Here is a 12,531-nt window from a genome sequence, read left to right as displayed (position 1 = left end):
TTTCTTATCGATTAAATCGAAAATCAGAGGATTAAGAGTTTAAAATTGATAATAAATATCTAATACATAACCAATCAATGCGCACCCTAATCCTACATCTAACAATATACTATATATATATATATATATATATATATATATATATATATATATATATATATATATATATATATATTATTTTTTTATATTAGAAGTGACACTTGAGGGTGTACGAACACTGCTATATGCAGTTGTACTAAAAGTAGCAAAAATTGTACAATAAATTTGGGCTTATTTTGAATTCAATGTCACGTGTATGCAATGCCCTCCAATTTGTCTTTTTTTAACAGACACGTAATATTATCTTACCTTTGTGGGAGACAACTAATTTTCACTTACAATCCCCAAATTTCTTTAGGCTTCTCTTCCTTATACTTCTCTCTCTTTTCTCTTCACTTACAGTTCCCAATTTTCTTTAAGGGTTTCTATTTCTTATACTTCTCTCTCTTTTCTCTGCAAAATTGATGCATTTCTTCCTCCAAATTAGTATAGAAGTAGCCTGGTCGAAAAGTTGTTCACGTTTTCCTTTTTTTTGTCTGTTTATTTTTCTGAAAAATTTGAACAAATCACAGTTTCAGTTGCTCTCTCACCCTAAGTCGGAAACTGAGTACCAAGAAATTGTTCAAAATTTCCAACTTTTCTGGAACAAGCTTCAATAATTTTCCGCATCACTGCTTACCATTTTCAAGTTAGTCTAATTTTCGTTTTCTTTTCTTTCTATTTTATAACTTCAAAAAGTATTTGGAGCAGTTTATTATTTGCATGTTACAGTCATCACAAAGAGGAATCTCTTTTGAGGTATAAATTAATAGGGTAAGTAGAAAGTTGGTTGTTTTTTGTTATAGTAGATGGTAATCTATTTTAGATTTTGATAGATTTTCTAGCAAGTAATATTGCTTCATTTTTCGAGTTTCTATCAAAATTGTGTGGACTTCTAGAACAAGAATTGTTTCTTTTTCCTCTTGCGCTTTTGTCTTTTCAATTTCTTTTCGTGTTTTCCATTATTTTTGCAGGAGCAAATTTTGCAGATTGTTGACAAAGTTTGGTACTTGCCTGGTTCCTAACAACATATAAAGGTATGAGGTGAAATTTGTTCCTTTTTTCTTTGTTTTGTTTTCTGTGTGTTTTTAATCTTTGAAGATTAACTTAGAAGCGTGCCACTTGATACCTTTCTCTATTTAGAACTTGATACCATGAAATAGTATAAACCTTTTTATTTTTTGATAAGGCTCTATTTTTCAGCTAATATATAATATCTTGAAGTGCTTCATTGCAGGATTGCTTTGAACCTATAGTTGTTAAAAGATATGTAACTGTATGTGTGAACTTGTGTCTTCTAACTATAATCAGGATGTTTTTAGACAAAAGGAGCTTCGTTGCAGCATTGTGCAGTTTAAAATTTGAGAAATATTTTATTTTGTATATCATAAGTTTCAAGTAAGTCATCAGTCATGAGCATAGATACTATGTATATCATAAGTTTCAAGTAAGTCATCAGTCATGAGCATAGATACTATGTTAATATAAAGTGGTCATTAAATATTGTTTGTTTGTAGTCTCAAACTATGCATGGGCATGATAAATGTAAAACCTCAAATGGGAAGATATAATCATCATCTAAAAGTCTGTTGGATGACACGTTTCAACCTCTGGTATTTTGTAATTCTTATAACTCCCATAAGACAAACAAAGAGTGTCACTTTCCAACTTCAACTCTTTAATTACATGACTTTGTCGAAGGATAATGGAGAAGGAACGTCAAGTCCTCACAATTAAGCACAAATTTGTACTGTAATTTTTTTTATCGTTGCTATTTCTACTCCTTGCAACAACTCAACTCACATACATAATTTCTATCAAAATTGTACACGAGACCAAAAAAGAGACTTGGGCTTTCGACATTTTAATATGAGCAATGTTGATGACATTCATATAAATTGTAATAAGGAAAATCCTTATCTCTGTGTGTTTGTGTGTTTGTGATACTATAAAACTCTAGCCTTCCTTTTCTCTTTGGTTAATGTATTTCCAAGTTTGTGATTTCACACCGCAATGAAAGCCTATTTACACATTGTTTTTTGTTTAACTTTACTGCATTCATGTATGTTTTTGTTGCAAAACAACAAAATCAGTGTCGTCTCATAAATGGGCTCTAAGAGGGTAGAGCGTACGTAGACCTTATTCCTTCCTTGACGAGGTAAAATATAAGGTTCTGACTACACGGTATGACGTTGCAAATAAAGAATTAAGTTTCAAACTTCAAACTATCTCAATATTTTTCTGAACATTCTACCATATTTTTTATAATAGAAAACACACTCTCTTCCAGATTTCAATCTACGAACTCTCTCTGGCTTTTGCAATTTCAGTTAACTTTTACCCACAATTTTACATCTACTAATCTTTTATTTCTCTGCTTGGTTGTTTCAGTTTTGATATTCCATTTTTTTCTAAAATTTCTTCCCTCAAATTCTTTGTTTATGTCATTATTGTTTGTTTAGTCGGATCTTGGCTGGATGGAGTTTAATTCATTTTTTTGAAAAAAATAATTTGATAAGTATTTTTCCTTGTAATTATATGTATCTCCACTCATACAAAAAACAGTTTGGTAGCTCAGATATTGGGAAAATCAAAGTTTAGGAAGATGAGCGCATGAGAATATCTAGAAACTCTTTTAGAAGAAATGAGAACAGGAAGAAAAAGCAGAGCACTAACAAAATAATTCACAATAGGGAAACTTACATGACCATGGATATGAAAAGAAACCTTTGCAGTTCTCTCAGAAATTGAGGAGTTAACGAACTACTCAAAGATCTATACATCAGTATCTTTGTTCATTTCTTGAACTCCTAAAAAGTTCCTATGTACATTTCGGGACTCTTCAATTGTTTGGTCCACCAGTAAGGTAAGGGATAACTAAAAAAGAAGTTATATCGCAACACAAAGAAGTGAACGTTAAACAAACTCTGTAGAAAGAAAAATAGAAATTTTTTGAAGAGAAGAACCTAATAATCTTACTCTTTCTTAACTTTTATTTTGTATATAGCTGCAGAAGAACATCCAGAAGTAAATTGGACAATTTTGACTGAATAACTACAACATTTAACACTAAAGAGTGAATAAGAATGAGATGAGGACAGTTGAGAAACTCACCCAAAGCTCGATGACACCTCAAAGAAGCAAAGGAGAATGAGAGTTGTAGAGAGAAAGATAATATAGTGAAGGACATTGAGAATTGTAGAGTTAAATCTAATACATAAAACAAAGAGTTAGATCTAAATTGATACATGTATTTTACTGAAGTAGAAAGACAGCGCACATATCTAATTATTAATGAAATAAGTTAAACGCTATAGTACAAGTGATACTACTTTTTATAAAACTATCAACTTAACTGTTAACACCTTGTGTTTACTTATTAATAATAGAAATTCACGAACTAAGACAACATGGAGGTACATTGTATATGTGTTTGGCTGTGTGTATGTAGTGTAGTGCATTTGGAAATTTTCTTGGGTCTTCACTCTTTCAAATTTGACTAAGGATGTATTGAAGTTGTGTAAATAACTTAGAAAACAAAAGAACTGGAGCAATAATAAATCTAAAGGGACTTCGGAGAAAGAACAAATTAAATATATATTTTCATCTTTAAAGGTGTTTTATTTTCAAAAAATAAATTTGTTTGAGCATCAGAGTGTCTATGCTCGAGTCTGCCTCTTGGACAAATGAAGTTATTGCCTCCTCAATTGAATGAAGGAGAATGCGAACAAGAGAAATGTTGTGGTTGTTTTGGCTGATAATGAAAGCAAATCACGTGTTTGATATGGGTCTCTCTAACAAATAGATAAATAAATTTTGTTTTATGAGCTATTTTTTGCTCAATTTAGTGTCCAATGCAGCAAGTAGTAGCAAGAGAATGAAGGAAAATTACATAGTAATACAACTATTGTAATATAATGCATCTTAATTAGCAAGAAGTAATTAACTTTGGATATCATAGCTACCAACTGAGATTTGGATAAATAATTGAATATAGGGAATGAGTTTTTGAGGAATAGATGGAGAATGAAGGAAATTTACCTGGTAATACGATTACTATTTTGAAGAATTGATATGAGCAACATTCAAAATGTGGCCTTATCCAACTGGGAGTTTGTCACCTAATTAATTGATCATATCTACATACGTATATTATGAATTAACAAACTTTGTTATGTTGCAAGTATACTTGATTTTTTACAAGTGTATGTAATCATCATTTATATAGTCAAGATTTCTCTTATGAGAAAGAGAAATTGCTGCAGGAAGTGTATAACACAAAACTTATCGAGGAAACAAGGTTACAACCGAAGCAAATAACTACCTGGTTCATCAATCAAAGCAAGTGCAATTGACATATCAATTCACAGTTTGTAACATTTATGAAGTCCAATCCCAGGAGATAGAGAGAAATCAACTATGTCCTTCGAAAGAAATGAAGAACATATGTAAATTCCTGCACCTTCCATGCCATTAATGAAATCATTACTTCATAGAAAATTTTAAAAAAGAGAAAGAAATCAAGAACATATATAGGCTGATGGTGATATGAATATAATAGCTTTGAATCAGAGTGTTAAACTATCTATTGTGGGTACATATTTAGCAATTGCAACACAGTGTCTTTCTTCAACTTCGTTATTTAGCTTTGCAGGTAATATTTTATCCCATATTTTATTTTTCAAACAGTATCACCTCCGTCATTGACAACTCTAACTTTGTGCATTTACTAACACTATACACTAACCCCCAACAACTTCCTATGCTATGGTTTTGGGAATGAAGAAGATTAGCTACTAAAAGCGAACACCGACATCCTCTACATATGATAAACAATTACATGCTAATATCATATGTCAAAACTAAAAAATATTATTTTGGCCGTATTACCTTAGTTAGTATGCATCATCGTGATGTCTATTGTACATAATCTGAATTTCTAATAGTATATGACATATGACATTATCCGTCTTCTGCAACAACCATCACCAATGATTCATTAATTCTAATATGGGAAACTTACATAAATATACTATAAATAAAATATTTATCATCTATAGCAATAACATATTATTTCACTTTATCACTTTTAATTCATATTATAAAAAAATAATTTATTATTCACATATAATACAAGTTTTATTGATGGATTATACATTTATCACACATTTTAATACACTTATAATACAATGTTTCAACTTCTTACCAAACAACATAATATATTTTTAAAAATAGTTATAATACATATATATGTTAGATGTGTGTATACAAACACAATCAATTTATCTGGTTGAAGGTGTCACTTAGCACAAATAGTGCATGAAAATATGGAAATGAGTTCGGAGGGGGGGGGGGGGGGGGGGTAATATGACTCTAATTAAGTTAAGATTTGTAGTTAAGATCTCGATCTACTTTTGAGGGGATTTATACATAGGCCGTGAAAATAGGCTTAACCCATTGGGCCGGGCTGATTCAAACTGTTATTGGGGTAGGGACGTGATGGGTTTTTCAAGCCCACCTTGAGGCTTGACGGGGGTGTCGAGGTCGATTCATGGGCCAAAACTATTTATTTAAGGCTAATTTAAGATGTACGCTATGTAATATTACAAATCTTATTAGATTTTGGTGCGTCCAAATACGTGTATCTTGGAATATGTGGAGTCAAAATTAGGTGTAATTTGTTCTAGATACATTCTATCCAAACTGATTCGCATGTATCTAGAAAACATACACAAATTTCGTGCCCTCGCCTCTCTCCCATCTCTACACTCTCTTATCTCGCTATCCAAATGGATGCATCACTCTCTTATCTCGCTCACACATCTGTGATATATCACAGTAGATACACGTATCTAGTATCCTAGATACATGCTAATTACACTAGATTTTTTTGCTAGTTTATTGAAACAATAAAATTATTTGTCATATTTGATTTAAAGTCTGCTCATTTTCTTCATGTTATTGACTTTTAAGTTTGAAAAAAAGGAAAAAAGTAAAACAGAAAAGCTAGCCCGCCGCAGTCCAAAATCCTTCTAGGTTTGGGTTGAGCTGAGCATTATCAAGCTCTTTCAAATGACGGGTCGATCTGTCCTAGCCCATCAAATTTCTTGGCTCGCGAGACTTGAGCCGGGTGGAAGCGCTGCCCTTCTTGACAACTCTACTTATACATTATCCCAAAAACGTACTCCAAAATTTTATATTTCATAAAAGAAAATGATTCCTATGTTTATGTTCCCAACAAATTCTTATTTACCCTTTTGGTCATCTAACATGAAAATTTCATGAAAAGATTGTTCGTAAAGTGTAAAAAACTATATAAAAAGAATAGTTAGTTATTATCTTTGTTATTATTTATCTTTTCACTGATGAAACTTCATAAATAATTGCATAATTTAACAAATTATAATAACTAATAATTGTGATATTAGTATTTTTGTTATCAAAATATCATGTGTGATTTTAGATAATGTATTAATTAGTTCACTATAAAAATGATAATTTTATGTCAAACTTATAAATATCTTTGCTAGTTTTTTGAACTTGATATAAGCCATGTTTTTATGATTGTTTTTTTTTAAAAAAAGTGAATTTTACTATGAGAATTAGTTAGTGTTGAATTATATATTCTATTATTTATACTTCAAAGATGACATAAAATTAATTCATATATATGGTAAAATGACTACTCTGATAATATCCCACAATTTACGAGATAACATTATTTATTCCATCCCTTAAACCACACAACTCATTATAGCATAACTGTGTGTATATATATATATTAAAAACTTCTTATTTTCTTTATTTTGTATTTAAATTAAGCATATTCTTATGATTTTTTTAACCTTTTATTTGAATTTCCCCCCCTTCATTCATTGTTTTTCTCTTCTTTTTTTTTTTGTTGAGAAAATGGTCAAATGCCATCCGAATCTATATTCAAATTCTCTGATACATATTTATATTTTATAGGTGTCTTATTATCCCATTAAACTATTTAAAGCGAGAAATAAATGCACCCCTAAATGTTTCACATGGCAGAGAGTGTGTTCATTCTCTTAAAGGCACGTGAGAAACAAAGAACGGATCAAAAAAATGTTTCAAAAATATTGTATCTTTTTGTTAAATATCACTTTTCAACTTTTGCTTTTAATTTTATTTTCTTTACATTTTTCATTTCTTTTTCCTTTTCTCTCTCTCTCATCATTCAACACCCTCCTTATCTATACATTTCCATCACCATTGTTGAGCCACTGTGGCAGCCCCTCTCCTCACCCATACATCTCATCAAATACTTTTTCATAACTTGTCTCACTAATACTCACAACCATTAACTATCAAATATCACCAAATAATCATTAAAACAATTATTTATGTAGTAAAAAAATAAATTAAAGTCATTAATTTTCTTGCTGCAAAATTTATCAACCTTCAAATCTTATTTTTTGTCTCTATTACACTTTGTTTGGATCATTGTTATCCATTGTATTGTATTGTATTGTATTGTTACTATACCTACAATGTTTGTTTTAATTGTTACTTAAAATGTATTGTATTGTATTGTTAAATTTCGTTGTTACGTGACAATGGAAACCCCTATTTTATGGAACTACCAATTTGGTGTGTTCCCATTGTTACTTAATTTCTTTTTTTAATTATATCTTTACATAAAATTTAAAATATTATTTTACCCTTTACCTTAAGAATAATTAAGGATGTTTAAGTAAATTTATAAATTACAATAGAGTATGATATAATCAAACCATACAATTAAAATGTTACTAAACAACAACAAACAATACAATCTAACCAAACATTGTATCTACCATACAATACAGTACAATATAGTACAATACAATACATTATGAAACAATGAGTAATAAATGTTTCAAAAAAAGTGTAACTAACGTCCAATGAAGAGCCTAAACTACACAATAAAAATTTCACAAATTTGAGCAACAACAATCAATTGATTCTACTCAATCCGATAATTCAGTAATTTCTTCAAGGGTGGAAAGCATAAATTCTCCTCTAATTAAAAATAGATTTAAAATGGCGTATTCATACTCAATTATAAGACTATTAACCAGAACTTTAAACTTAAAATTAACATTACAATTATGAAATTTGAGTGGAAGAGGTGAAAAGAAAGGTTTAAATAGCTAATAATGTAGTTGTTGTGGTGTTGCTGATGAATATTGATACTTAATTTGCGGGTTATAGAAGGTGGGAGTGGAGGTGGAGAGTGATTAGAGGGGGGTTGGGGAGTGATGAGAGAGGCATGGAGAGAGATAGAGGTTTTGGAGAGTTACAAGGGAAAGAAAAGAGTGGAGAAGATGAAGAAGAAAAAATAAATAAAAACGTTTTTTTTTAAAAAAATATATAATGTGGTTGAGAGAGGGGTGGAGTGGTGCACACTACAAGGAAAGAATGTGGTTGTGTAGTTTTAGGGTTGTTTATATTCCGCCTTAAAATAGCTCAGGGGGTATTACGACTCTAAGTGTGTAGTTGGAAATCCAGTTATAGATTGGAGGATCTTTGATCATTTTCTCTTGATTTTATTTACTTTATTATTTTTTTATATTTTCTTTTTATTTGATTTCAAATTTAATTTCAGATGTCTCGTATTTAAAATAAATTAATTTAGAATAAATATAAAAATAAGTGAAAAAAATCAAATAAAACATAAAAATAAATTTTATATATATATCACATACATTTTCAAAAATATTTAAAAGTGAAAAGACAAAAATTAATGAAAGAAAAAAAACAAAAAGTTTAAAGTGAGGAAGAAATTAAAATAATTTTTTATATGGAAAGAAATAAAAATAATTAAAATATATATAAGTTTTAATATCAATAATTATGTGTACTAGATAGTTATAAAGTTAACAATTAAAAAAGGACACGTATCCAGTTTTCCACTCATTACTTGCCTTCAGCCCTCTATGTCACACTAGCTTTTAGGTATAGTTATTTCATATTAAAGTTTTGGAGGTAATAGAATTGTGATTAAGTTGAAGTCTATCGTTAAAATTTCGATCATTTATGCATTATCCTAAGTTTAATAATTTAAATAGAAATCAATAACTATATCTTGATCCAAAAACAAGTTTTCAGTAGATTTGAATTTTTTGAATTCAATTTTAAAATTTCACAAAAGTAGATACAGTTACTTAGTATTATAAGAAAAAGAGTTCATCAAAATGGTCATTTATATTATATAGGGAAAAGGGTCTGATATACTCCTCAACTTTGTCATTTAGAGCTTATATACCCTCGTTATAAAAGTGACTCATATATGCCCTTACCGTTAAACAAACGGCTCACATATACCCCTGCCGTTACAAAATGGCTCACATATACCCTTTATTTAACGGAAATTAAAAAATTAGTTTTAAATTTATATTTGTTACTTCTAATTTTTTTTAAAAAAATTATTTAGGGGTATATATGATTCTTTTATCAAAGTTCAAGGTATATTTTAATTTTTTTCATACATAAATTATTTTTTGACCTCTTTTATTATAATTATTTGAGTTTCTTATTCTTATTTTGTTTTTCTTTCATTCCTTAGTTTAAAGAAAAAACATTTAAACTATTTTTTTGTGTGTATTGTAATTTAATTTCGTATTCGAAGAAAAAATTTGGTCATCTATAATAAGTTTTATAAGAATATTAGTGAAATATAAATAAATTTGATTATCAAAATAATAATTATAAATTAGTCATTAAAACAAAAAAAAGTCAAAAAAATATGTTTGACAAGGATTAAATTTACTCACATGGGATTGTATTTTTTAGAAAAAAAATAAAAATTTAGATTAAATTTTTTTTTTCATTAGAGAAAAAGGGTATATGTGGGTCATTTGTTTACAAGTAGGGGTATATATGAGCCACTTTTATAATTAAAGGTATATCAGCTCTAAATGACAAAGTTGAGAAGTATATCAGATCCTTTTCCCTATTATATATATATGTTAATTAATACGGATAATGTATAGATAATGTATAATCATGTAACAAAATTATCATTAGCTATATTTTGATCTTGAAGTCCATGTGTTTGATAAAAGTCCTCCGGACTGTTTTGGCAGTATTGACTGCTCTTTGAATCTCCGAACCAAACTGAATTTTGGTGAATCAGAACGAGAGAGGATAAATCTAGTGGTATTGATCAATCCATGATGCCTAAGGAGTTTGATGTATTTACTTGCATGGGCTTCAATATAGCTATGTGACAAGTAAGTCGGTCCGCGACATGTTGGTTTGAGATTATATGACAAGTGAAAAAGAAGTTGTAGCTAAGGATCAAAGTTTGGGAGAAACCTTTAATGAAATGTATGGTGCTAGTTCATACATTTGGTTAATTTGCTAGTGGACAGGGGAATACTACACTTGTGAACGTTTTATTTTACCATTAATTCACTAAAAGAATGCGGGAGAATGATTTAGGGTAATAGCCAAGACGAACTGATCCAAAAACATAACACAGTAGACCCTCAAATACATCATTCCCTTCTTTCTACCGTCCTCAAAAGATGATATATATGGTCTGCAACATAACATAATAGCTACAAAAACAGAGATCTTAACCATATTACATTTATATTCTCTTGCAACAACAATATTCAAGCAAATTATCCTTGTAATAAACATTCACAAGTTGCCAGACTTGTATATGTATGCGAGTCAAGGGAGAACATTAGTATCAAGGAAACAGTTCAGTATATCGAGAAGCATTGAGATTAATTTGGACTAGTTCTTGGAAGTTTTTGAGTATCTTTACAACTGCAAATTCCTTGATTGGTGCTACTTTCAATGTTGATAGATTCAATGAACATAAGATTTTGAAAGCAATATAAAATGGGGCTTAGCAAACAGATCCTGAGTTCTGGTACAAAGGATGTTTCTATCAGTGGTCAGGATCTCACTGAAAATGATGTGTATTTCTTAGATGCATTGCCCGATAATATTGGCGTGGAAAGTTAAGATTTTTACTTTTGAGAGTGCCCTACACATTGCTGAAGATGAAAACATGTACACCACTAGAGGAACTATAGAAGTACCCATATATACAGGATTTAGACAAGTCATAGATGTTATTTTCTACAGTGATCTTGGTAGCGCGGAAACTCAAAAGAGGCTTTCTTGGACCGAGGAGAACGAGCCAAGTGAACTGTGAAAAAGCAGAATTTGTTTCTCATGTTGGTGCAAATTGGAGCTTGTATGGCCAGCGAAGTGATGTCATTTCATTTTGTTGATCAAGGGCGATATTATGAGACTACATCACTTCAAAACTGAAAAGGACGTGTCATTGTCGTTTCTTGATTTCCTTGGATGTAAACAACATCAGGTTCAACAAGAACAACCTTGGAAGAAGAAAAAGGTAACCAGGAGAACAGTTTTAAGGTAATCAGTATTGACAAATGATATGGATGGATCAGCTCAAAACAAGTAATGGTGGTATTTTTACCAACTGACAATGGATAATGAGTCGGACAGTGCTCTGCCCAAGCATCATCTTTCTAGTTTTAGAGTACAAAATAGAAAGGTGAAGTACCAACTAAAAGTAAAGTCAATCAAGAATCTTATTTCAAAAGAGCTAGTATAAAAATAAACAAAAAATTTACTAATTCTAAACAAAATCTGGCAAACTGCAGTAAATAGTTGTACATGAAAATGAACATCTAAGTTATGGTGGAACCAAAACAAGAGCCAAATGTTGATGAAATGACCACAACTGCACTACCATTCCAGACTTGAGTTTGTTCCTTCTGCTACTTGCATCCAGTCATTCAATAACACATAATTTGAGCTTTCGTTCATGTCCCATTTTGTCAAATGAATTTTTGTTTGTTCAAGTGAAGGCTCAATCAAGTTGAACTGAATCTTGCTCTTTTTGTTCGACACAATATCTCTCGTCTCCAATACCATTTTCTTTTGTGGTGTCAAGAAATCCTTACTCACCACTTGGTTGACGGGGATTGACAGACGCATATGCTGATAACTCAAATCTGTACCATAAAGAGCTTTCTGAATTACAAGTTTCACTTGTGAAATCTGAACACCCATTCTTGAAATCTTCTCCTTCAACTCATCTGGCAAACCTGGAGTATCAATTATTGGCTTAATCTTTCTTCTATTTTTCTCTCTATCTTCCCATTTACTCTGTTTATCATCCAACAGAGTTTGAGTCTTGTTTCTCTCCATGTATTGATTTATGTATATGTAAACATTCAATTAGTTAGTTACACTTCAATTAGTTAGTTACACTTCAATTAGTTAGTTACATAACAACTTACATTTCCATTAGTTAGTTGTAGATAGTTAGTTAATTGAGTTAGTAGTGTGTATATATATAGATATGCAAACTCATCTGTAAACACACTTTACATTCATGGTTTTATACCATTCTCTATTAATATACATGTAAGAAGGGTGATCTTTCTCTTC

General features: G+C 30.3%; 1 protein-coding gene and 1 long non-coding RNA gene across 3 annotated transcripts; one reads left to right on the top strand and one right to left on the bottom strand.

Moving 5' to 3' along the window:
* Positions 1-339: 339 nt before the first annotated feature.
* On the top strand, positions 340-4,685 carry LOC138341706 (uncharacterized). 2 transcript variants are annotated; one of them, XR_011214565.1, is made up of 3 exons: positions 340-852; positions 1,053-1,115; positions 4,344-4,685. It is a non-coding gene; the product is annotated as an uncharacterized lncRNA (long non-coding RNA). The 2 variants fall into 2 exon arrangements; XR_011214564.1 differs by lacking the exon at positions 4,344-4,685 and adding an exon at positions 1,316-4,325.
* Positions 4,686-11,823: 7,138 nt separating this feature from the next.
* Positions 11,824-12,288, bottom strand: LOC104645609 (B3 domain-containing protein At2g32645-like). Its single transcript, XM_010317467.1, has one exon. The coding sequence runs from the start codon at positions 12,286-12,288 to the stop codon at positions 11,824-11,826; it is 465 nt and encodes a 154-aa protein (XP_010315769.1).
* Positions 12,289-12,531: the final 243 nt, after the last annotated feature.

This window comes from Solanum lycopersicum, chromosome 2 (assembly GCF_036512215.1).
Source record: "Solanum lycopersicum chromosome 2, SLM_r2.1".
Classification (NCBI taxonomy): domain Eukaryota; kingdom Viridiplantae; phylum Streptophyta; class Magnoliopsida; order Solanales; family Solanaceae; genus Solanum; species Solanum lycopersicum.
The sequence above is the reverse complement of the archived record's forward strand: the minus strand, read 5'-3'. Positions and strand labels throughout refer to the sequence as shown.